This window comes from Mya arenaria, chromosome 5, assembly GCF_026914265.1.
Source record: "Mya arenaria isolate MELC-2E11 chromosome 5, ASM2691426v1".
Classification (NCBI taxonomy): Eukaryota; Metazoa; Mollusca; class Bivalvia; order Myida; family Myidae; genus Mya; species Mya arenaria.
In genome coordinates, this window is record NC_069126.1 from 50,747,775 (window position 1) to 50,775,667 (window position 27,893).

Genomic DNA, 27,893 nt, shown 5'->3' on the forward strand with positions numbered 1-27,893 from the left:
CTTATCAATTGTATAGAAATAGGAAATACATTTTTTATGCTTGTCTGAAATATTTGGAATGCATTTAAAATAATTGTAATAACATTACGATTTTATCCGGCTGTTCACCATAGCAAAAGCCTTGGCATTGGAACAGGTGCATAAAAATGAAAACCTCGGTCAGTTTTCTTTTATCCCTTCACAGCACCACCTAATGCAGTTGAATATTACAGATAACACGCTGATGACATTTAAAATAATGAACGATAATCATTTGTAAAATCAAATACGTTTTCATTTTTAAATATTGTTTTATTTATTTTGCATATATTTACAAGGACATATGAGTTCATTCTTTTAAAAAACAACAGATAAAAGAACAATCGAATCGAATTAACCACATAAACTAAATTTATTACCCACAAAAGCAGGTATAACTGTGATTTCGGTAATAAATTATAATGCTAGTTTGCAAATCCTCGCATAACAACCAATCAGGGATCATGTACATGTTTTTACGTTTTAATGTCCTTATACAAGCCGATCAATTTTCGTTTCAATATCCAACAGTGAAAATAAAGCGTACCGTTTTGAAACATCCGTATCCCTCTTTGTTCTAACCCGTATCAGCATAGTAGCGTTTGTAAGTGCTACTTTTTACAGACTGATATTAGTTCAAGATTTTGAAAATATAAACTTACTATTCAGTAACATATTTGTTCAGTAACGTACTATAATTCCTTAAGAAGTTATTCCAATTGTATTTAATTGCTTGTTTGTGGTTATATTCAATAAAATGCACTACGTCATTAATGCGATTAATTATTGACGTCATATCCGGAATGGAAAATCCGAAAAATGTCTAAAATCTATGTGCAGTTTAATTGGTTTAAACTAGAAGCGGTGCATTCCAACATGGAAATAATCGAATGATATATATATATAATGATATATATATAATAAAGAGAATATACGAAAGGACGCTTTTCTTACGACTAGTTCGTTGTTAAAACTTGTATTAACATGCATCCGTTTCAACTCCTGCGCGATCTCAACGGATACGTGTTATACATCGAACTCGTCGTGATAAAGGGCATCGAAAAGCTTATCGTGATAATTTACTTTATTTATTAAGGGTAAGAAATTTATTGATGTTTGTTTACGGTTTTCCGAGTTACCATCATTTTGCAACCAGCCCTAGTCTTATTGACAATAGGCATTTCTTTTTTAGCATATTTTTTATCATATCTTGAAATAGATTTTAGGTATGTTATTACAAAGGAAAGACTTCTTTGGTGTTTGTTTTTGTGTATGTGGTGTAAGTATGTTTGCGCCTCTAGTTAATTGTCCCTTGTCTTGTGCCCCTAAGCAGGGATTATTTTACTGGGATTGTCCCTGCAATTTTCACTGTATTATCTAAATTTAAGAAATGCATTTATATATATATATATATAAATCTTGTCCTACATAACCTAAATATTGGCAGAGTCCATAGTGTTGTAATGTTTATGTTGATTATTAAGGTCAAATTCGCAAGTTCTACGGTTTTACTTTTTGTTTCAGAGAAATGTAAACGCAGATGGACTTTTATACGCAGATCTTGAATTGTCAAACCCCCTAAACGGACAACAGGGATTTGTCATCCACGGTTTAGATAACATGACAGAATACGCAGAAGTGAACTTGACCAAAAGGGGGAAACCATTTCCTGAAAATGATGGAGTTGATAGTTAATCGACATCGAAATAATGGAAAGGAACATTTTCCAGCTCATGTTCCATCGTAATTGTTAAAACTAAAGTTGCATAAGTTTGCTAGCAAACAGTGGTACATTACACATCTATTTAGCTATAAAGCTTTAAATCTTGGTATAACACAAAAAGTTTTAAACTTGCATTAAGGTTCATTTTTTTTTCAAACAAGCCAATAAGAGCAAAGTTCTCCGTACCCTCGTTTTCGCTTTAATGCATATGTGTCTGCATTAATGCATATGCTGGGCCTTGGCTCATACAAATTATCTACAAACCGGAGCTTTAATTTAACTATATTTCGATTACAGTTCATGTATTGAAATTAAACGAACTTACTCCGGTGGTTATCTCTTACGTCGAATAATATTTTGAGCCACAACATGTTGTTATGCGTTGATAATGCCTCTTCCATTGTACTGTCAATGAGTTAAAAATGTAAGTAAAATGTGAGTTACTATGTCACCTAATGGTAACGAGTAAGGTTAACATAATCGGGAAACGTATTACTACATAGGTTTGACTATGTGTTGTCTTAAATGAAAAAGTTCTAACTGAAAATAAATTTCTGATCTTTTAGAACTTGCATGATTTACTAGAGCTTAATGTTGACAGATTTAACACCGTCAATTTCACGAAAACTGTTTTAGCAATTTTCAATAATTGAAACTTTTTAATGACAAAAGGTTAAATCATTTTGGTGCTAGTGCATAATTATTAGTTCCATATCTTATAGAAAAAAACACATTCTAAATCGTGAACCGCTTTTCCGTTATATATTGTGTATTAATTGTGTGTGCATTTAAATAAACAAGTACTCCCAGTGATGAAATGTCATATACGTATATTCTTTACAGCGCAGGGTATAAACCAATATTATCTTTAATTAAGAAGAAATGAATAACTTATATTTCCGTGTACAGTTGTTCACGCACTTAAAGCGTTCCTTGAACCCCCACTTCGTGGTGGTTGGTCTCGGGCTTAATGATATTACATTTACAGACGCTCTGAATAAGAGGACCAAACTTGGAAATTTGGACTCATTGCTGATGATAATCACAGGACAAATGAATGTGTGCCTTACACAGTCAACAAACCAATGGATCATTTCAATGCAAAGCACCAAAATGCATTAAACTTCGCAAAACTTTGATGTACTTTGCCATACTTTAAAAAGATAGACCAAGCGTTTAAATAAGTAAATTGCGTTTTTGACTATTTCAAATTATTATTTCACAATTCAATTCCCAATAAATTAGAAAACATGAGCATCACAACACTTCATGACCACAACAACACTAAGAAATTTGAGCATAGTGCACAAAGTATTGAAAATTAGGTTCTTACATGAGCATCGAGACAATTGTTTAGTAATTAAATGCAAATATTATGCAAGGGATTACTTAATACTTACGTGAAAAACTACAGAAACAAGCTCTGTAGCAAAAGCTTTAAACATAAACCCGGTTTGTTGGCACTCGGTAAACGCCAAAGACATAGAACACAAAAAACAAAAAATAACAAACAAGAAACATGGAAGAACAGCACAAAACTCCACAAACAGCACAGTGCATACATACTATGTATATATATAAGAAAGTGTAGGTATGTTGGATTGTTTGATACCGCCTTGGAACGGTCAATAAACCTAATTTAAACCTAAAACGAAACGATAACAGTTTTAATGAAAATCTAGATATCAAGTACGATGTCAACATTAAGCTCTAGCAATTATGCAATTTCCAAACGAGTTATTTTTATGTGACTTCTAAACTAAACACAACAAATATACAATCCTACGTGGAACTTAATTCTTCGATTGTTTTGTCTAATTGTATAATGCTATTGAAAGCAAACACAATATATCATAATCACCATGCACGTCAACATTCCATTTATTGGCATTTGATCGGAATACGCGTTGGAGCATAACGAAATGTCGTGACTCCACGATTTCTAACTATGCTATACATATATGATACACATCAAAGCGTCATAGTTAACCACTCATGTATTAGCTTGTAATCGACCTTTTCCAGTTACCAAACGAAATATTGAAAAGTACCAGAGTTTATTGCACCTTATTTTCTTTTACTCATTACTTTTGAGAACATATTTACAAATTAAATAAATGTATACATAAAAGTAAAGTTGAAAATATCAAATAAGCTAGGAATTGTTATTTTATGACATACAACTATGCCCGTATGTTACTATGTAGATGAATGTATCTAGTATATTCAGGTTTATACTTTCTTGCAATAATAGAGCACTCATTTAATACTATCAACTGTGCTTTTAAAACCCGATGCCTGTATGTAAATGTTTGAATGTTTTTAAGAATTGTTGTAGGAAGATTTTATAAAACGGTTTATTAGATATGGTTAAATATGTTTAGTCTGATATTATTTAATATGGCAATAAGTTACAAGTAAAACGGAACACATAAAAAGAAAATTAGACGAAATAGTATACCCTATGACTGGAAATTAAGTCACTAGGTTAATATAAGAAAATGAATACACACTTCCTATATCATATTGAGATAAAAAATATATATTTTAGGGTAGCTGTGACGATAAGAAAAAACGTTAACGCATTCAATGTAAATTTTACTCAAATTAGTGAAAGATAGGCTTTTTTTCTGATCGCATTTTGTCCGTTGTACTTCGTCGTCAAAATTTATTTTGTAACCATTCTAGCATCAACATTTCTGAACCAGTCTTAATCAAACTCACACACAATATATATGGTCACAATCTCTCGGTGAAATTTGAATATTTGTTTTACCCCTGTTACGCAAGAAGCAGTAGTTTTTATGTTTTTTGAAAACAATATCCAAAGTATTTTTTTCCAATCATGATGCAACTTGGTGACTTTGTTTGTGTGCATAGGTTATTTGTCGAGTTCGATTTTGTTTTAAATCATTCCAGTCACTAAAAAAAGTATGCCTCTTTCATATTAAACTGTGTCTTGTATTTTGCAGACATATAATTATGTATGTATATATTTACCGTTGTTTGTATTTTGTTTTTAATTGAACATGTTAAAACAAATACTTATGATTGATTTACGAAAAAATACCATACTTAACATTGTTTTCATTCTGGTACCTTCATTTATTCACCAATTTATATTTAGAAGATTATGTATGACCACAACATCTCCATCAATTTTGAGTCAATGCCAATTTTGATTAGAATGTCTAGATTATTGCTGATTTTTCGGATATCCCATATGAAATCTTGTACCACTCAGCAACTAAACCTCCTCACCAATCTTATTTATATTTAAATGGAACAGCATGACCATCATATTTCAGCCATGTATGGTAAGGGCAAAAATGGACGCGCATGTCTTAAGTTGATTGCCTTTCATTTTTAAAACACCTTGAGTTATTTCCCTTTGTCATTGCCTTTTCCCCATGTTTTTACTTTAGCACCCTTATTTCTATGCCATTCCTCATTAACATTATTGTTATAGGTAACTTTTTTAAACAATAACATCTCTGTTATTGTGATTTGAATAATCAGATCAATAAATCAACTCATTGAAAAATCAATACTAGAATTAATATTCAACATATAATCGAAATGATTGTCCTCATCGAATATATGTAAAATTTGAAGACCGTTTGTCGGGACAATAGCTAAAAACATAGAAATATCGAATACACGCATTATAATGACCATGGTCATAGGTCAGCGATTTAGCGTATTCTTATTATAAAGAAATCTGTAAGAAACAATATGTGTTTGTTTAAACAAATGCGAGATGCTATGAATTGTGCTTGAATAAGTGATTTGTTTAATATATTGCTAGTTTGACACAGTTTAGATTTGAATGTATTTATGTGTGATGTCTTTTTTCGCAATTTTGAAATATTAAGTTGACTTTCACCTGTCTTAAATTTCTAACTGTTCAGTAATCGTATCTGTATTTTGTATTAAAAAAAATCTGTATTGAAAAATATATGTATTTGTTTTTCTTTTGACGAGAATATGTGTTTGAATAAGCTTTACCGTAGTTGATCTCCAGCCGAATGTTTAGGGGGAGGTACATGTATTGGCGGTGTCCGTCCAATCGCACCAACATTTAGAGTTTAGGGGTTTATTGACATTATTTCTTCTGCTATTTAGACGAAAATCGCATTAAACACATGCTTATGAGTTTTTCTTTTCACCTATTGGGAGCACCGCGGTGATTTTTTAATTTTCTAGATTTGCGACTGTCTATTCCAAATATTTATAAGTTATAATTTTGGGATCATTTGTCAGTTCAGGAGTTCTAGGGTGAAATCAAAATTGGTCCTTGACCCTTAATGATGTGTAACATGGGACTTGAAGGTATCTGCCCGAAATATCTACGCGTAAAGCTGCACTCTAACAGATTTACCATTTTTACAACTTTTTTTATTTTTGTCTTGGAAAGAGAAAATGTTTGATTAAATAACTTCAAACCAATGATATAAGGTTGCTGACAAAAATCAGATCGTAGATGTTCATATTTTCGTTCGAAAATTAATGTTTTATGGCCTAAACCCTTACTAACGGTTTAAGAAATATGCATAAAACATAAAAAAAAATAACTTAAATACAAATTTCTGCGATCTAATTTTTTGTCAGCAGTCTTATTTAACTGGTTTCCATGGATTTTCGCAAAAATTGGCTCGTTCCAAGACAAAAAAATAAAAAAGTTGTCAAAACGTTCAATCTGTGAGAGTGCAGCTTTAACGTCACCTCGATTATGTGAATATTTTGCCATGGTATTAGGAAACCAGCGGTTTTAAGTGGATTCCTTAGCGGACACAGAACGGTGATGGGCAGCCTTCCTTTCGGATACGGTGGTATTCTTTCGGGAAAGATAGATACGCTTAAAAGTACAACTTTTGCAATGGGAGATACATGAAAGCAGGTTTAAGAACCGACGTAGTTCTAGTTTATACCATCTAACACTCACAGTGGATATCAGACACTACCATTCAGAGATCAGGAAGAAGAATTCGTAATTGGGGACCATGGCAAAATAGCTGCGATCAACTTTCATATTCATAGACACGAAAAGAAATGATTCAGTGCATCGTATACGTTAATGGAACAATATAATTATGTGTTCCATAAATGTGTAATAATTACCACGGTAATGGACTTGTTCGACATAAATATATTTTTGTTTTTGGATTCACACGTTTGAATTAACCCCGTGTTTAAATGTTCAGTTTAATTATGTCCATGTGTGCATTTAAACACTTAATAATTAATTAACTCTCCCTTCTTAAGTGCTTCGTTAATGTTAACAGATCCTATACCGGATTTAATTTATTATAATAATTGTATTCTTGAGATAGGAGACTCAGCAGTAAACGTCCGGTTTTCTATCATAATTAAATTTTAAATACAAGATTGCAACTCAAAGATACAAGAACTTCAGTTAAATTTCAGTTACTTTTATTTGTACATATTGAAAACAAGAGCACCGCGAAACGGAGCATTATACGCCCGAAGAAGATTCGGCTTGAGGTCTTTAATTGCTTTAGTAGTAACCCAGTTATGGCCTGGACATGGAAGTGCTAACGTCCCCCCATGGTGATTCTAGTGTTTGAGGTATGGACCTGGAAATTGCGCGCGACACATCCTTTTAATGTAATGATGCTTTGTATAAAGTTATTTGAAAATGACTTTATTAGTGACCAAGTTGTGGCCCGGACACGGATTTGCTAACGCACCCCCATGGTGATTCTAGTCTTTGAGGTATGGATCTGGAAATTGCGCGCGACACATCCTTTTAATGTAGTGATGATTTGTATAAAGTTATTTGAAAATCGCTTTATTAGTTACCAAGTTATGGCCCGGACACGGAATTGCTAACGCCCCCCAGTGAAATTAGCCTTTGAGGTACGGACCTGGAAAGCATGCTTGAAAAATCCTTTTAATGTAGAGATGATTTGTATAAAGTTATTTGAAAATTGCTTTAGTAGTAACCCAGTTATGGCCTGGACATGGAATTGCTAACGTCCCCCCCATGGTGATTCTAGTGTTTGAGGTATGGACCTGGAAATTGCGCGCGACACATCCTTTTAATGTAATGATGCTTTGTATAAAGTTATTTGAAAATGATTTTATTAGTGACCAAGTTGTGGCCCGGACACGGATTTGCTAACGCACCCCCATGGTGATTCTAGTCTTTGAGGTATGGACCTGGAAATTGCGCGCGACACATCCTTTTAATGTAGTGATGATTTGTATAAAGTTATTTGAAAATCGCTTTATTAGTTACCAAGTTATGGCCCGGACAAGGAATTGCTAATGGACGGACAGACGGACAGACAGACGGACAGACGATGGAGGCCATAACATAATACGATCCTTCGGGCGTATAAAAAGGCATTTTATTGACGATTTCGGTGCGCTCAGCTTTACCGATTAAAACAGTAGTAATATATGTACACTACGTTTATAGAGGGATGGCGATCTTCTAACCATGCTAAAAGTGACTTTATGCATTGATAAATACAATGGCATAGTAGAGCGATGCTTACCGCACATAGTACATTCAAGTTTCGTTTTTAAGGCAAGTAAAAAACAGCGAATCGCCTACACACTACTCCTATTTCTTTGGTGTAACTTCAATTTAAGAAAATAGGTCAAACGGTCAGTCAAGGTCGATTTTGAAATTTTGGTTTGAAAAGATAAGATTTTTCTTATATAAGTCTCTAGGAAACTAATTGTGACCCCCGGGGCAGGGCCAGTTTTGACCCCAGGGGCATACTTTGAACAATCTTGATAGAGGACCACTAAATGATACCATATTCAAAATATCAAGGGTCTGGACCTAGCGGTTTCAAACAAAAATATTTTCAAATATTTCCCAATAAAAGTATACAAAACCTGTGAACCCCGGGGCATGGCCAGTAATTTACCCATGGGCATAATTAAAATAAACTTTCACAGGCAATTGTGTTCAGATGGATGCACGAACAACAGATACTTCTGGTCTTTGGCCAAAAGAGCTAAAATGGCCTTTGGCCAATAGATCTAAAAATCAACCAACCCCTTTAAACTGTAATTTTGATCTCTTTCAAAAAGGGCAAGGGAGAGTTCAACATAAAACCAACTACACAACAAAAAAACAAGTTGTCTCTCTTTAATCCTAGACTTGGCTATACATGTAGACTTAGCTAAAATAGCATTTTTGAATACTTTCAAGGGCCATAGTCTAGTCATGCATGGGCAGATCTGGCTGGTTTTCGAAAGGAACCAAGCTCTGATGAATATCTTAATACTGCATCGTGTTCACAAGTAATGCTTCAAGCCCGGAAATCCGAATGTGGGTTTTCCCAATATTTACGTCACGTGACACCGGTACACACAAAGTCAATTGATAGCGCCAAATTTAAACGCTGTTTTCATCTAAACAATCGTTATTTAAGAGTAAATAAACACAAGATGGTTATTAAACGCTGCAGTTGGGGAACTTGCAAAAGTGACAGTCGGTATAAAGACAAGCCACACATTAAAGACGTTTTTTTATGCCATTTCCTTCACTAACAGAGCCACGACCGTTGTAAACAGTGGATCAAAAATTGTGGCAGGCCACATCAGGACCTATCGGTTGAGAAAATTGGAAAACATCATTTCGTATGCTCGAAAGTTTGTTTGTATGTTTATAATGTATCAAACATGTAAGACTAAATATTGGTTAAACGAAGAATTCGTAACAATATTCGTAGCACTGATAACCGCACGCATGAAAATATATTTCCATGCAACTTAAACATACCTGTGTTTCAGGATATAATTCAGTGCGAAAATAACCCAGATGTTAAGAAAGAGAGTATTAGTAGCACATTAGCATTCTTGATAACACATCGGTTGACTTAATTCACCATATTTTAAAAATAATGGTACATGTTTTCAATATACTGGTTTCCCAACAGTAGCACTTCTTCACTGGCTTTTTGACTGGATATTGCCTGCAAAATACTAAGCTTTGGGATGGTAAATACAATCCACCAAACCCGAGGGAGAAAAAGAACATCACAATCATTATTCATAGAAATGTTAATCTGTTTAGCTAAAATTCGAATGGGATTTGGAAATAAACACTTGTCTTACCTGTTTGGTGTATGTAGTAATGTCAGTCGATTTTTTAATCTCTTAGACCAATTTGCTACACCTGTCCAGTGTTTAAAGACTTTAATTGTATGGCCTTCAAAAGAAATAGTCAAAGTAAACTTACCCAAATCATTTGCTAGATATCCAAGAACACGTGCAATTATTGATTTTACTGAGACTTTGTACAAAAGCCATTAAGACCAGTTGCTCAAAAGGCAACATGGTCAAAACATAAGCATGCAAAAATACATTTCAAACAATTAATTGGAATATTTCTATCTGGGGCTATAACATTTTTATCTAACATTTACTCAGGTTCTATAAGTGATGCCAAAATTGTTTTAGGAGTTTTAGACAATATTGAAGAAGGCGATGATATAATGGCTGATCGTGGTTTTAATATAAGGCACTTGTTACTTCAAAAGAAAGCTACACTTAATATACCGGCATTTACACATGGAAAATGCCTCAGCAGTAAAGCAATTATACGTTCAAGATCAATTGCCTCTGTTAGAATTCATGTTGAAAGAGTTATCCGAAGAATGAAGACCTTTAAAATTTTGTCAGGATTAATTCCATTGAAGTTTCGATTTCTGTTGAGGCAAATTACAACAATTGTTGCAGTTGTTAGCAACTTACAGCCATGTCTCGCCGAAAGTATATGCCACTCTTGTTGCCAAATGTGTTTATGGGTATACATTCTTATTAGTTATTAAAATTAAGCATTTTATGTACATGTGTCCTTATGTCAGGGAATAATGTATACTTTTGTTTTAAATCAAAACCCAAAGTGGAAGTATGAAATCAATGTGTATGTACAATACTTATATTTGGTAATAAATGTGTGATGATATTCTTGAACCTGAATTTTGAATTTCCACTCAACCATTCAAACCTACATCTTGTAGGTAAAGTCGGGTACACAAAAACAACTGGATCATTTACTCCCTCATTTAATAACTTGCTTTTTGTCATATCAGAAGATAGATGGAATATACAGCAGATGCAAACATTGAACAATATTATACATCAAATATGGTACGAAAGCTCATGCAGAAAGAGACTTTTATGTTTAAGAGACTTTTATGTTTCAATATGAATACGTTATTCAATAACACTTTAAACCAACAAACATTATAGTATTGTTGACAGAGCTGGATACAAATTTTGAAGCTAATATTCAGATACTATATTTTATCACAATTATACAAATGCAGTATTTGATAAAAACTTAGTAACAGTTACCTTCATCAATTCAACAAAGAACTTAAGACTGCTTACCAGTAGCAATTTTATAATTTAAAATGCAAATGACAAATTCTGACTACTAAAATAATTCACAATATCATCTTAAGGCACCAGATATACAATAATGAGATTCTTGGTGCTTAGTGATTCTATAAGATGTTTGTATCATTTTCAATGGCAATTTGAGTAGAGAAAGAATATGCAAGTTTTTTCACTAAAATATTAATACAAATATGATTTTTTGTTAAATTTAAAGATTGCTCCAATTGTATTTGAAATATTGAACAAAACAAACAATAACTTTGTCAGTGTGTAACATTGTCATTAAAAGCTGGCTAGCATATTGCAATTGTGGTTGTTTTCCTTTGACCATAACATTGAATTGTAGATATATTGCCTTTGATGGTTTTCATGTATAAATATCAGGAAAGCAATATACTTGCATGTACAAATTATACTAAAACAAGAGATGTTTGTGAAACATTATGCCCCCCCCCTGAACGCCATGTTGTCAGGATTATATGCACAATTTAATGAAATAAGCATGGACCAAAATGACAGCTGATTTGTCACTGACACTGGATGCTGTTGAGGCAGTTTTAAAATTATGACCATTTAAAGTGTGAGGATAGAGTGCGTTATGACCATGACCTTTGACCTCAAAATCTATAGGAGTCATCAGCTTGTCACCAAGAACCTTAATGTCAAGTTTGAAGGCCATGGGTGCAAGCATTGTCAAGTTACTGTGACCTTGACCTTTGGCCTAATGACCCCCAAAATCAATAGGGGTCATTTACTGGTCAGGCCCAACTATCATGTCAAGTTTGATGACCATAGGTCCAGGAATTGTCGAAATTACTTTCAAGGTCACTGTGACCTTGACCTTTGACCCCTAAAATCAATAGAGGTCATCTACTGGTCAGGCCCAACCTCCAAGTCAAATTTGAGGGCCATGGGTGCAAGCATTGTCAAGTTATCACTCGGACAACCTTTTACCATTCAAGGTCACTGTGACCTTGACCTTCAGCCCTATGACCCCCCAAAACAATAGGGGTCATCTACTAGTCATGCCCAACTTTCATATCAAGTTTTATGACCATAGGTCTAGGCATTGTTGAGTTATCACTCGGACAAGCTTTAAAATTATTTTACCACTGAAGGTCACTGTGACCTTGACCTATGACCCGATGAGCCCTAAAATCAATAGGGGTCATCTACTGGTCAGGCCCAACCTTCCTGTCAAGTTTGATAACCATTTATCCAGGAATTGTTGAGTTATCACTCGGACAAGCTTTGTTCTACTGACGGACCGACCGACCGACCGACATGTGCAAAGCAATATATCCCTCTTCTTTGAAGGGGGGCATTATGATATGGTATCACAAGGCATCAAAATGAAATGGATGGAACAATACAGAAATGCCATTTGTGCACCGTATACCTTAAAGATATAAATTGATCTCACAAGAGCAACAATCTTTAACATATGTTCTAGATTCCAAAAAATATAATTATGTTAAAAAGTTTTATCAAAATAACAGTTGTAATAGCACTGTAATGTTGTCTACATGACATGATCACAGGCAATGTATTTGTCTTTCAATTTGTATAGCATGTTTTTCAGAAGAGGAAAGTATGCATCAGTGTAAAAATTTAACAACTTATTTTTAGAATTATTCCAAAATGCTTCATCAAAGTCAACAGTTAAGGAACAAATGCCTTTGTGTGTGTACCCAACCAACACATATTTCGTGAGGCCAGTTACTCCCATCTGTCCTTGTACTTGGTCAAAATATGCATGTGAACTCCTCAATGTTAACTTATTGTTTTCATCTTCAACACAGACATTTGAAAGTTTCAAGGCATTTTTAGGGTAAAAACACTTATATTTATACATACACTTTATTTCAATCAAAAATTTCCCACATATTTTGCAGTCAACTATTCCATCTGGTGAACAAGCTAAAACTGGGTCTTCATTAGAAACAACTAGCCCAGGAACTTTTACAGAACAATGTTTATGTTTAAACCTAGATGTGTCTTTATAAAAATGTCACGGGCTTTATTTTCAAATCACTGTCGAAATAATATGGGGTCTGGTATAGAGTTTTCGGCAAACACTGAATTTTTTTGTAAAGCAATTGCTGTTTGATGTAAATCAGTTGAATGCAGTCTTCCTCGTAACTGGGTTGCCCGAAGTCGGGGACAAGTTAATACTGTTTTGGACGAGTCAAAATTCCTAGGTGGTTGCCCGAACGGGCAAGTGCATTTTTCCGAAATTTAAATCCCTGTTTTCATAATTTCTTCAGCAACAATTCAAAAAACCTAAATGAACGTTCTAAATATTAGCTTTCGTATATTTATGCATGAATTGGTGACGTCACAGCATTCCATATGCTCAGCATTCGTAGTATTCAATTTATAAGTGCCTAAGCGTCTGCCAGACACTTGGACGCTTATTAATTAAATACTTCTCTTATTAGTGTTTTTTTGTTTTATTTTTTTTTAAATTATTTTGGGCAAGTAAAACTGTTTTTGGGCAAGTGGTTTTCTTCTATTACTTGCCCAAAAGGACAAGTGCTGAATTTTTTTTAAGGCAAAGCCTGTGAATGTGTTATTTTATGAAAATTGGATGCAGTTAATAGTCCTTTTCAGGGCACGTAATCCGCAGGCTGTTGGCTGAAGACTTTTCACTTTTTCAAGGAAATTTTTTGGATCAGGCACTGGATACTCGTCAGACAATGGCGAATACAGTGGCATTGCTGTCTGTGTGCTGCAAACAGGAAACAAAAACTTTAACTGTAGACATGTAAGAAAAGGCTAGAGAATAAACATACAATGCAGGAGAAATTATTTTTTTCAATACTTACATTAACTCAAAATAGGTACTTAGCCTGAGCCAATCACTAATACAGACACAGCCTGGTTAATTTTAGAAAACATTTAGTTCACCTATTACCTCTGACTTAAATTCATATGGTGGGTGCTTAATATAGAAATTATCTTAAAGTATATTAAACTAAAGACAAATGAAATATACCTGGGCTCCGCCATAATTGAAGTCTCAAGTTGTGAAGCAGGGATAGGTTTGCCAAGTTGATTGGCCTGAGAAGCATGCCGAACCCACATTCATGAACCTGAAGTGCAGCTGGTCTTCTTGAAGTCTTATACAAAGTCAAGGACTTCGAAGAGGGTTGCCACAACATGTCTACAGCATCCATCAATGCTATTAAAAAGCAATGTTATTAAGTTGAGCAGCCACAAAACAACCATGCCTAAACAAACTTACAGATAAATATATGGCATAAAGTTATATCTTATAATTTGGAGTGGGTTTAAATAACAGTATCAATAATTAAGCTATGATAAAAATATGATCTAAAATAACAAATTCAATATTAGATTATATCTTTGGATGTCTTTTGTATAACTCAAAAAATGTTCACAGTACTGAACCGTTATACAGATCAAAGAATACAAGTTATCCAGGGCTGGTTAGCTCAGTTGGTATAGCATTTTTTGTGCACAAAGGAGGTCCTAGGTTCAATCTCCAGACTGGCTGCAAACTCTTCTGAGTATGTGAGAAATTGTGTCCAGTACCCCGCATGTTAGTGAGACGTAGACACTGCAGTTAAACAAATATAGCCAGTGGTTATATGGTCCAGTAAGATAGAGGGGATCTTTATCACGATACTATTATAAATGAAGTGAAGTTAAGGAATAGTAAATTAGACCATTACCCTCCTTTGCAACTGCAATAAGCAGATTGAATGGATCCCTCGTCACTATTCTTCACCAACAGCTGTAGTTGCCTCTCTTGGTTATTGGGTCTTCATCATTTGTCCGGGGTTTCACATTGGCCTTCACAGCAACAAAGGCTGCAACAAAGAATAAAACATACATTTTATGCATTATTGATTCAATATGCAGCTGAATTGTTTTTACTCACAATGATGGCATAACAATTAATCAAGCTTCTGATAAAACAATTGAAAAATACCCTTTGCTGTTAAACTTCATGATATTTGCACACATGGAATTTGTATGTTATTTAAAAAAATATTTTTTTTAAAAATGGTGGTAAATGTACATGCATAATTACAAGATTTTTATAAAAAGAATTACATAACTACCACTATCATCATCACCATCATTATCATCATCATCATCATCATCATCATCATCATCATCATCATCATCATCATCATCAAAGTAAATATATAACCACTATATACTGACAGAGTCTTAACAGTATTTGGATATGGCACCGTCTCAAGATCTCGTGTATAGCCTTCTTGGAACATGAATATTTCTCAAACTGGTGATATGACCTTAGGGAGGCCTTGTCATAGTTATAAAACCTAATTAAGATATTATAAATGTCAAAAATTGACAGCACTGGCACGATAGACAAATCGGTAGCCCCGGACAGCCGTTGTGGAGACACAAGGCACATGTCATTCAGCAATGACTCATCCTACCAGGCGACTTAGGCGATTAAGTCGCCCTGCCCTCGGCAACTTCGCTATTTTCTAAGATCAAAGCGAAGTCAACTTCGCCGACTTTTTCAAAGATCAAAAAGTCGATATCGCTAAGAACTAACGCTTGTCAAAACAGAGCGACTCCGCCTTCCGTCTGTCAGCTCAGTTGACAAACAGCCAAACGTGTTAAACATAGTAAATATGCTCCATTGACTTCGGCCAATGAGAACGCTTGTTTTATTCAATCGAGGCACGTGTTTGCACCATTGACTTTGTGTACATGCGCTACGTCATCGATGTAATAAAATTGTAAGGGATTAATATTTACACTTGCCGATGTTTGTAAATGTCAATTTGTGCCAATTAGGATTTATACTTTATGACAATAGCGGTTTATATGATGTGGACTGATGACAAATGAACTTAATTGGATGTGATTACTGCGAAGTTAGCGAGAAGAGCAAGTGCGAATCACAGTTCCAGGTTTGTTGTTTTTTATTTCAGAAATGCTTCCATTATTTTTTCTTCGAACGGTTCACATCAATATGAGATATTTTGCATTCTGTTTAATAGTAATCATGCTTTCTACGTGGCTTCTGCGGGATTCCCCAGGCCTGAAACGTAAAGCTGACGATGTTGATAGTGATGACATGATCGACAGTTCAAATAAGAATCATTCAAAAAGTTAAATTATCAAAATAATTTCAGTTGGTATAAACAAGATGCAGATAAAAAATGGCACTGCGAAGTTTGTAGATGTGCTAAGTTGGACAACGCCTACACCCTTGGACATGACCAACCAGCAAAAACAACCAATCATCAGAGACATGGCTTGTGTAAGTATTTATTAAAACAATAGAAGCATTGCTAAGTCCGCAGATAAATAAATTCAAAGTGGTATTAATTTTAAGGTGTCTGGTTTTATATATTTAAAAAAACATGTTGTAATATATGCACAAATTATTTTAAATGACAGCTGAAAATGATGAGATACTGTGAAATATTTTTAAAGAAGTATGTGTATTTTCAGCAAAATATTTTTCAGCAAATCAGCACAAGGCCGCCTTGGAGAGACAGTTCTGCGTTCCCAGGAACCCATGAGGAAAATCGTACTGGCCAAACTGTGTAAGGATGACGAGCTTGACCCCAAGCTCCTTAAGACTGCCTACCACCTGCCTAAGCGGGAGCTCCCCAAGGAGGAATTTCAGTACCACCTCCAGCTTGCCGGGGCCATAGGTGCTGATCTTGGCCATCTCATGAATGGGCCCTCACCCTCTTACACATCAAACAAGAGTGTAACTGAGTTACAAGATGCCATCATGTATTTAAATTCTGATATATATGTATGTGTGCATGATAGGTTAACCGTTTGCATGTAATAAAATGTTTGAAACTTGACTTTTTTTTTAAGGTATATACAACAAATTAATTCCAACTAAAAACAACCAGTATGACTATTTTAAAAACAATTTTAACACCTATTTAAATGCATAGAAAAGTTGTCCAGGACACACCAGAACCCACCATTTGACATTTAAAATCTCAAAATTTTCCGACCTATAGGAGGGGGAACCCCCCTCCCCCGTTCTCACTTCTCCCTAAAATTTCTGTCTAGGATGAGCCCTGTCGGTCCGACAACTTCAGGACGATCTTCCAAAAATCCATTGGGATCAACCTCAATCCTCAGCTCTTCTGCCAAACTACACAGCTCTACTAACGCAGGCTTCCTAAAATCACTAAATGTGACACCCCTTTCACTCAAATAACGCTGTACAAGTCGGCAACAGAACGGCTACGAAACAGAACAGTACTCATTTTGATAGATGCAAATGGCGGTCGTATTTGTACCAGCTTCACATGACCAAATTATTGGAAAAAACCCAAGTGAGTCATTTCCGGGTCACGACTATTGTTAACAAACGCACTGACGCACATATGATGTACACCACGCCAGGGACTCACCTTCATCTTCAGTTTAAGGGGTTTCGGGTGCTGCAGGGCCTAAACCTTTGCCAGCTGCTAATGCCCTTCTCTTCATTTTGTATCTTTTTAGCTGCAGACTGAAAAAATTTAATCCACTTATCATGGCTGCTTGTAAGAAAGGTTGAAATCAATTATAGTTAATTTCAGTTAATATTAAAATATCATTATACAATGCAGTTACAATCCACATCAAACTACATGTATCCAGTGTGTTTCGATTACTTTTTGTGAATCATGCTTTTTAAAGGACAATAATGGCAGGAAATTGTGAAAAGTCAGAATTTAAAAGCAATTGTAATTGAAACATTCCATTAGTCATTGCATATCAGGGCTTTTTCTGCCCAATTTGGGAATAAGACCCTAGACATTTTGGGAAATTTTGCGTCGTGAAAATGCCAAAATTGGAAAATTTTACAGTTAAAAGAAAAAGCTGTCTAGTCTCCAGCAAATTAGGAAATGGATTTATTTTAGTTTATTTCCCTTTAAAAGACCCAAAATGGCTGAAATATCAATCCTTGGGTGTAAATATCTATTGCAATAAATTAAACATGACAGATAATATTTCATACAGATATCTGAATGTGATGAAAATCAATGATTTCCGAATTCAATTATCAAAGAAACTTTACATCACATAATTGATATGATGTTGAAAATGATCCAGTACATGTAAAAAGACTTTCTAAAAAAAAAAAAAAAAAAAAAAAAAAATTGATTGGGATTTTTTTCTGAAGATTGGGAAAAATATCTTATATTTTGATTTGGGAATGGGTCCGATAGTCGGACCCGTGGGTACTATAGAAAAAGCCCTGCATATATGTGTACCTTCTATTCCCTGGTACTGCACAGTACAATCATTTACATGTTGCTCATGTTGTTACTTGGGCTGCCTCCAAGGATGGCTCAAGACACCTGAAGTGAAACAAAGCTCTTCAGAAGGAATATGAATTGCAAGAAATTATACAACTTTTTAACAATTTTAATACCATATATTGTTTTTGAGGAGGTTTATGATTCATGAACATCATGTTTATGTTTAAGAAAAGTTATTCCAACATATATTTATCCATATTGAATACAAGGTTACCTGCAACTTAAGGATAAGATAAGGAATACTCAAGTAAATGAGCAGACAAAGTTAATTTGGCAACATTTTGACTTAATAATTGGTTCCTGTCTTTTTGTCAAATAAGGAAATAGACAAATGCACCTGATCCAATTCAAGTGTGAAATAAGGGCGAGGGCAATTGATTACCCAGTTTCAAACTCTACCTAAAGATCATCAAGAATATCATTCTTATCAAGTTCCATGAACATATAGTCATAAATGTAGCCTCTAGAGTGTTAACAAGCTTTTCCTATTATTTGACCTGGGCACCTAGTTTTTGACCGCATATGACCCAGATTCGAACTTGGCCTAGAGTTAATCAATATAAACATTCTGATAAAGTTTCCTGAAGATAGTCATAAATGTGACCTCTATAGTGTTCACAAGCTTTTCCTTTAATTTGACCTGGTGGCCTAGTTTTTAAACCCAGATGACCCAATATCGAACTCGTCCAAGATTTTATCGATGGTAACATTCTGACCAAGTTTCATTAAGATTGTGCCAAAATTGTGACCTCTAGAGTGTTAACAGTCAAATTGTTGACGATGGACGACGACGACGGAAGACTACGACGGACACAGGGCAATCACAATAGGTGAGCTAAAAATGCTATTTAAATCAGTTGATAGGTAGGATTCATTGCGTAACTCCTCATTGCTAGTGATATAACATTCAATGCTGTTTAATGAAATATATGGACAACAAATTAAGCATCTCCAGTGAAAAACTCCCCAAAGGATCAACCTATCTTTTTGCTTGAGAAATAGCCATGCAGTGAATTTTTTGGAATTATTTTTACTGCCTGTACCTTGCAAGTTGGGAAAAAAGTCGATTTTGGAAAACTACAAAATCAGGCCAAAATAGCTAATATACATGTTTTAACTTTTTTATGCTTACATATTATGCTGTGAAAGAGTAAGTCTTGTAGATTTTGTTTATATTTCAAGAAATTCATTGTTTTTATAATCATGAATGTAATCTGCATTTATCAAATTGGATTTTTTTTTTAAATTTTAGGAAAAATGGACAGCCTTTAGAAGGCACTAAATTGCATAAAAAATCACTGCCATGCCAGGCCTTTTTCTGGTCATCTCACAGGTCAGAATATCTGACCCAATATATATTCTCAATGCAAAATATGCATATTTTTTCCCAATTTTAAAGAAAAAAACCTAAATGAGATGAAATCTCTGTCTGGAACTTTGCAAGCCCAGCTTCTCGACTTACACCTTGCTAGGATTTTAGTACAGGAACAATTCAATCGGAAAAATCGTTCATTAACAAATATAAATGTAATTATCAGCACTTTTGGTTGACATTCATGGCTACATACACTAATTTCACAGAGAATTGTTGCCCATAATGATGATTTTATTGATTAATTGTATTCCCAATTTTTACAGAACTAATTTTCGCAAGTACTTTATCCCAAATTGACAAAAAAGACCTGACATTCCCAAATCTGTAAATCTCATTTTGCAAAATTTCCCAATTTGTCTAGGGTCTTTTTTAGTAGTTTATCAGTAGTTTAAAATAGATTAAAGTGCACATTATACAGGCATTATTACACAATGTTTGAATCAGCTTGGCACCAGATAAAAAAATCATAAAGCCATAATCAGATCTACCACACTGTGGTTGTTTTAAAGATACCTGTGATTTATTGCAACCCTTTTGCTACCTGTAATAATCCCTTGTATACATTATCAGCTTCCAAGGTATATATAATTTTCACCTACTGTAAAACTGTTTCAATGAAAGTGTTTCATGAACCTCATTCATAAAGCCTAAATTGGTAAAAATGTTTTCCATATATATATATAATTAAAAAATAGTTTGATTTTCATAACTAAGGTTTATCATTACTCATAAAACTCTTGAGTTACTGATGTGATTCATCTGATGAACATGATGTGCACATTGTGACCAAACATTGTCATTTAATTTCATCTTTATAATTTATTCAACAAGTACTGATTAGTGGCTTTCATATAATGATCATACTTGCCTATTTCATATTTGAAGATATGTTTAAATGTGTCAAGGTGTCCAGATTTTTTTTAAGAAAATTTATAAGAGTTAAAAATTTATGACAGATTTTTTTACTCTAAGGTTTGACCTAGTGTTGTTCAACAAAAAATGCAACAGTGTTCTCACAAGTTTCATAACAACTGGATACAATAATATGAAGTTATGACATGGAAAAATAACTTCAATGCCAAATTGTTACCAAAATACGCCCACCCACCCAACTTTGAAACTTTTAACATTCTATAACCCGTAATTTTGGTGAAAAATCACACTAAAAACAGAAATTGAGCTAAGGAATAATGTGACAAAGTTTCATTATGATTAAATGATAAACAAACTAACTTTAAGTCCAGAAATGCAATTTTTAGCTAATTCAAGGGCCATAACTCTGTTTTTATTATGTGCAGTGGGACACTAATCCCCATTGGTGCACAACTTCATCACCCCAACAACACTCTCCCATCATTTCATCACTCTTGGTCATTTAACAAAAGAATTGCGTGATTCATGGTGTAATTATTGGGTAAAAGCAAAGTTGGGCTGGTTAAAGTGTGTGGAGTCCATTTTTTTTAACGACACATTTTTGTAAATTCATGGGCCATAACTGTGCTTCTAATAAGTGAAGCAGGAGACAAAACTCCAGGTGCACAATTTCATCATTCAATTAACATTCCCCTAAGGTTTAACAACTCTCCAGGTTAGAGCTACAGTAAACTGTTTTACTTATATAAAGTCTATTGAGCCTGTATGCAATTTTGTTAATTGTAGTGAAGACCTTGGTTTCATTCAATAAAGTGTAATTGCGATTGTTAAAGTTTACAAGCAAACTTAAGTGCAAACACAGACATCGCGAAAACCGTCGGTCCGACGGTCCTGACCGGTAAATTTTGACTCGGTCAGACTAAATTTGTGATTTGGGTCGGTCCGTCTGACCAACAGTTTTCACGGCCAGATGTAAAAAATAATGAAGATTTAATTTTTACCAATTATCAAACACCAATTGATCAAAGTAAGAATAATTTAGTTTGTTTAACAGAAAATCACGTTTTTATCAATGATATTAACAAATAACTATTTGTTTACGAATCCGATGTCGTTTTCCGGTAGTGTAAATGTCGGAATGCGTACCGCACTAAGTCAAACACTATGCAGCATTTGCCTTCCTATTGCAATACATTACTGTATTACAATAATGTTTACTACTGTGTATATATCCCGCGATCTTTTGAAACGCTAAAATGAAAAACTTTTGTCATGAACATAGGAATTTTTTAAATGATAGTTCCAAATGTTCCAAACAATAATCTTATCCTTTGGAACATGTTATTCGATTACGAAATGGTCTGAAAAATACACATTGCCAACAAATGGACTAATCAGCATTTGCATTACGATGAAGTGTGAGTGTCAAAAAATGGCTACCTTAAATATTTATATTCCGGGGCAAAACCTGGCAAATGAAGCTCTGTGAACTGTTATTGAGCTTACTTTAATCATACATGTGATAACGTCCGGGATCATCTCAACAATCGTATCTCTGTCACGGAGGGTGCATGTTTATCCCGGAGTCATAAAAAAAAAAAATGAAAAAAAATATCGGAATCAATTATCTTAATTTTACCAATGTAAGTCAGCCATTTTGCCTGTCCGGGACACTGGTTGTAAAACACTGGACATGTTGACACTAATCTGTTAATTGGTACATGTGTCATCGAGGTCATCGTCAATCACCCGATAATTGATCTATTGGCCTATTGTTGTGCTTAACGAGTCAGGGAGGGTTCTTGTATACAAATTCATTGTTTTCATATGGATTTGTTTAGTCTTATAAATGCTAGCTTTTAATTGATGAATTGATATTTTTCACACATTTTACCGACGAACGAGCATGAAGGTTAGTTCAAAGAAAGTGACAAAATGAGTAAAAAAACAAAATTAAAACACGGAAAACATCCCATATCCCATTCAAATTTCAAAGTCGATACGTCGTTATACTTTAAACAACTTGAAACAACTTACGCGTCCATAAGGAATTTTAGTGTTTTGAACTTTTTTTCGAACTATCGTTGTGTATATTATTCATATCTTGGATTATCATTGGCTTTGTGTGTGTATTCAAAAGTGGTGTTAAGTGTAGTGTGGACAATGTCCAAACATCCAGCAGATTCTATGACTTGCGTCGGTAGCACCAAGAAGGCGAAACGGTTAAGCCATTACCAAGACAGCTGGGCAACGGAGTTCAAGTGCGTCACCGTCAGCAAAAAAGGAACCGACTACGCCCGATGCACAGCATGTTACACAGACGTTTCCATCGGCAGCGGTGGTAGAAACGACCTGACACGCCACCTCACCAGCAAGTCATAAATTGCAAATGGTTTAAATGTGATGAAAAAATAAATATTTTGTAAGGCATGTTCTCAAAAGCACAGGAAAACAGGTGCACGTATAGTTGTTTATTTCCAGTTTTGATGAAACCGAAAGTAGACTGCTAATCCTCCTGGTTAGCACGTCATTTAAAGCCTGGGAAAATATCTGGTTTTATTTATTCAAGAAAATGCAGAAAAAAAACAAACCATGTCAAGTAAAAAATATGTCATGGCAGTCAAAAAGGTACATTTTACCGACGTTAAAAATGACTACAATAGCCCCAGATATGCTCTAGAATGCACCACAGACGTTCCCCATTTAAAAAAAATTCCGTGGGGGGGGATGCCACCGGACCCCCCTAGTGTGCGTTGACATTACGACGAGTGTCCCGGGATCGACCAAAGAAATTATCACATGGATGCTTTAATATACCAATTAGCCTAGGTTATTTGTGACAATTACCTCTCCTTAAGGTATAGATCTGCATAACCCGTATATTCATCTAAGAAAGTGGGTTTTACCATCAACTACAGCAAGCATGCTCCTGGCCTCTAGTCTAAAATAATAGACGTGTTATACGGGATTCTTCTAACCTCTAACGTCTAAACGGGAGTGTGCAAAAACGGGGGTTTTGAAAAATATTGAAATTGTATTTAGAAATTAGAGAAGTATTTTATGTTTAAAATAGATAATAACGGTTTATATTCATATTTTACGATGTAAGTGCAAAGATAGTTTGCACAAAACAAGCTTTAAATGCATTAAAACACAGAATTTACCTTTCCAATAAAACGAAACTTGACTAACACAGACAACAATTATGCCAATCCTAACGACTCAGCAATCTCCGGCAAGCTTCGAGTTAATCCTCGTTAATACAATCGTAACATCTAGGCCATCTCCGAGGTGTTCTGATTGTTGTAAAACTGTGAACCGCAGCCATGCAAGTGTCCTTCATGTTATGTTTTGACAATATGAAATGAAAAAAACACATCAAACTCATAATTATTCGTTGGATATTTATTTTTTGTGTACGGAACTAATATAAAATAACATTATCTGGTAATATTTTTGTTTTTATGATATTTTAGTGATGCAATATGCTTTAACCCGGATTCCTGATCGGAATAACTACCCACTTTTGGTACAAAACAATTTGTACGTGAGGGATTTGCCATATCAAAAATCGTAAAATATCCGTCAACACAATTATTTGGACTACCTGGCCTCATGCCTCGGATTCGTCTCCCCTTTTCCAGGTCCTGGTTCCCCGTTATCCCCCTTGGAATAATCTACTAGCGGGTACTAGTACCGAAAGATTACACAATACTTACATGGGATCTGTCATTCTTGGCTAGGAAATTTAACAAGTGGGATATGAACTCGTCGAGTCGCCAAAACAAAAACTCTGTAGCGACTGTTTATGTCGACTATTTGAATTAGTGAAAGCTCACCATCGGCTTCCACATTAAACTCTTCATTTCAACAATCATTAAAAGCACACCACGTGTCTCATCATACTTACCGACAACGCATTTCGTCCAATATTCAGCCATTTTTGCTGCATTCAGCATCATCACGGAACATTCAGATCACCTCGGTTATTTCATTGATTTTGAGGTATTCCAAATGCACAGCTCAGAATGGTGCTAAAACCCGGTACCCGGTTCCCGAAATCGCCCGGTACCCGGTATCACTTTACGATACCGGATTATGTTGATACTGTGCTGGGTGATATAGGGTGATTATCATATGAAAAATCCCGATATTACATGACCTGGTATTTAATAAGTTATGGTTTTCAGATAATGATCGGTGGTTTTGAAGGCATATTTTATTATAATATTTTTTTGCTGTACCTGTCTAGTGATAAAGTTATAACATATTTCGCGGAGTGCAAAGTAATACAAACATCCAATTAAAAAAAAAAAATCATATTTTATATGTTATATATCTTTGAAATTATACGAAAGGTAAATGCCAAAAAATATATGCATATAATTGTTTATAATTATATAGCACTGCAGTATGCATTTTCAAGCAATGTTATAATTTAAACATATACATGATGTTTAAGTTCACAAACATATAATGGAAAATGTAATCATGTAGTGGACTTAATAAAATATTTTTTATGCTGATTATAGAATAAATGAAAGTATAATTATATTTAAACTTGCTGTGAAATGTACTATACAGGACAATTTATCCATCAAGTCTGTATTAAATGTGTTTTTTTGTATAGGTATATATACACCAAGATGTATGTGTTAAATATTATATTTAACATTCTCACTTTCATATCAACCATCATGCACGCTAAATTGTGTGAAACTTGATTGATGTTTTTCCTTTTTTTTTCTTTTGTTCTTTCCATTTTTGAGTAATTTCTAAAAAATCTGTCAATGATACAAAATTCATTTAAAAAACACTATAAATGAAACTTTATATATTTTGATTGTTTATGTGTGTGTGTGTGTGTGTGTGTGTGTGTGCGTGCGTGCGTGCGTGCGTGCGTGCGTGCGCGCGCGCGTGCGTGTGTGTTTGTGTGTATTCTATATTTATGTTTTATATTTGTGTAATGTGACGATGAGCTGTTAATACTTAAGTCAAAAATAAATTTTCTGTTCTGTTCTGTTCATCAACGCGTTTGCGAACACAAATGGCTTTCACTTTTGTGTATTTGCAGGCGACACATTGCCACTTCCACAGCACCATATGTCTTAACTATTTAAAGATTTTGGTACGCCCGGAAAATATATGTCGCCCTTGATTAGATTTCGATTTTTCGAACTATTTTATTTTCCAAACAGTAAACTATATGTTCTTACATTTATTCGACGTCGAAAGTTGTGTTAAAATTAAACTTGTTGGTGTAAAAAATAATTCGACTGCATTTACAATTGCATATAGATCGCAGTCGTGTCTGTTAGGTTGCTGCTGGGATCGATGTATCTTATAATGAGAGGCGGACAAAATCCCCCCCCCCCCGGACAAAATCCCTCCCGCACATTTTTGTATAGGTGGACATAACCCCCCTATCAATTTTTCAAGGCGGACATAATTTTACATTTTAACATCAAAAGGCAATTATCAATCAATTAATATCTACTGTAAGTCACTGTTATAATTCAAGCTCACTTTTCTGTGTTTTAACATATTTAAAATCATAGTAGAATATTGTGGACATTTAAACCGGGCCTATCGATACCGGGATATCCTAAGAGAATATCATATAACCGGTATTAACTGCGACGAAAAACCCGGTATCAACATAATCCGATATCACAATCTGTGATACCGGTTTTTCCCAATATCGATACCGGGTAGCGGGTTTTAACACCATCGAAGAATTAAAAAAAAAACGGGCAATACTGAAAAACTTACCACAGCCTAACGGGAGTGTGTTCTGCATGACAGTGCGTTACTTGCATCCAAATTTTGGTGTCAGTTGACCCGACTACGGCTGCGTGGTATGCACGTATGGTTTTAATTTGATCTAGTATTTAATGTTGCTAATCGGATTGCGTGGCCAACATGTACAATTAATAAATTCAATGACGTACGTATGACCACATGATTGAATAATTTTGATATTGAATAGCAACGTTTTACCTGACGTGGAGTCAGTAATTCACGGACAGTGTCAGTTTGCAACGGAATAAATGTACCTGTCGTCCGTTGGAAAATGATCCAGTGGCTTGAAAAAATAGTCAATAGTGTCATGCAGTGGTGTCAGATACCACTAAATGTAGCATATGTATACCCCTGACATGAATTAATGGGATTCCAGGATCAATCTTTTAATGTAAATGGGAGTAAAGATCAATTTTGTTAGGTACAAAAGGAATGTATTTAAATATAATTGCAACATTTAAGAATTATGAATATTGTACGGTATGACAATGAGTCACGAGTTCAAGAAGGTAAGCACTGAGATTAACTGTGATGCCAAAAATGTAAGCAGTACCAGGCTGTCAAGCGGTCGTTATTTTTCCTACTTTTTACTTATTTTTTTTATTCCTACCTACTTTTTCCTACTTTTTGGTTCAACACTCCTGCAATTTGCTACTTTTTTGGTTCAAGTTGTGTGTTTCAAAATCACTTTATATTAATAGTTGAAAAATGGTAGTATGTTTGTAGGACTGTTTCAATTGGGAGTGCATAGAAGACTGGAATCATCTTGATGAGACTGTACAGACTGGGGATGCAAACTGGGATCCTGTGGCTGGTTACTTCATGATCACACCTGGTGAAAGATGTACGAGAGTCAAAAGACCTGTCTATGCAGTCTCGTCAAGATATATTCGAGTTTGCAATTTATGTCTGTGAGTAATACAAAATTCTGCCCAGAGGTATGTAAAACTCCTACTTTTTTAGTACAAATTCCTCATTTTTCCTACTTTTCTCCTTCATTTTTGTAAATTGTATTCCTGCATTCCTCTTTCTTTTAAAAAGAAGTTCACATGACAGCCTGAAGTACTGTACTATCTGAATACCCATAAATGCCAAAAAGTTAATTGTTACAATCTGGGAGTATGTTAATTGGTCCCAGCCACAATATACAACGACGACAGTTGTTATCAATTTATTCCAAATATGAGCTGGTGCGTGAGGAGTTTGGTTCAGTTTATAATTGACACTGACGATTACTTCACTCGTATCTGCTCGGGCGTTTCCGTTTTTTTACCAAGAGAAATCTCTCAAACTATTATTATCTAGTCCCACGGACCTGATGTTTAGGTCCGTACTAGTGCAAAAAAATCAAATATATTATTTACTAAGTGTATCAAGATGTGTTTATATTTGTATTCGCATTCAAAACCAGTGATAA

At 34.7% G+C, this 27,893-nt stretch overlaps 2 protein-coding genes and 1 long non-coding RNA gene across 19 annotated transcripts in view; 2 read left to right on the top strand and 1 right to left on the bottom strand.

Annotated features, from left to right (window-relative positions):
* The window catches only part of LOC128233847 (nephrin-like), a 40,097-nt gene extending 34,398 nt beyond the window's left edge, over positions 1-5,699 (top strand). Inside the window, exon 17 of the mRNA XM_052947703.1 lies at positions 1,543-5,699. Coding sequence (XP_052803663.1) covers positions 1,543-1,713 — 171 coding nt within the window. The 3' untranslated portion in view covers positions 1,714-5,699. The remainder of the gene's footprint in view (positions 1-1,542) is intronic.
* A 5,079-nt stretch (positions 5,700-10,778) lies between these two features.
* Positions 10,779-24,679, bottom strand: LOC128236045 (uncharacterized). 3 transcript variants are annotated; one of them, XR_008261227.1, is made up of 8 exons: positions 24,585-24,679; positions 23,839-24,011; positions 18,379-18,465; positions 17,533-17,630; positions 14,830-14,967; positions 14,554-14,714; positions 14,130-14,315; positions 10,779-13,862 (listed from the first exon to the last, which is right to left on the bottom strand). It is a non-coding gene; the product is annotated as an uncharacterized LOC128236045 (long non-coding RNA). The 3 variants fall into 3 exon arrangements; XR_008261226.1 differs by lacking the exon at positions 14,554-14,714 and adding an exon at positions 23,522-23,615; XR_008261225.1 differs by lacking the exon at positions 14,554-14,714.
* A 1,719-nt stretch (positions 24,680-26,398) lies between these two features.
* LOC128234178 (platelet glycoprotein Ib alpha chain-like) overlaps positions 26,399-27,893 on the top strand; it is a 29,228-nt gene continuing 27,733 nt past the window's right edge. For 10 of the 15 annotated variants that reach the window (XR_008260897.1, XM_052948221.1, XM_052948228.1 and 7 more), the window contains exon 1: positions 26,399-26,532. The gene's annotated coding sequence lies outside the window, so the exon portion shown is untranslated. Of the gene's footprint in view, positions 26,541-26,579; positions 26,622-26,669; positions 26,986-27,202; positions 27,415-27,783; positions 27,803-27,893 lie in introns of those variants that run through there. The other 5 variants (XM_052948223.1, XM_052948222.1, XM_052948225.1 and 2 more) reach the window with 5 other exon arrangements.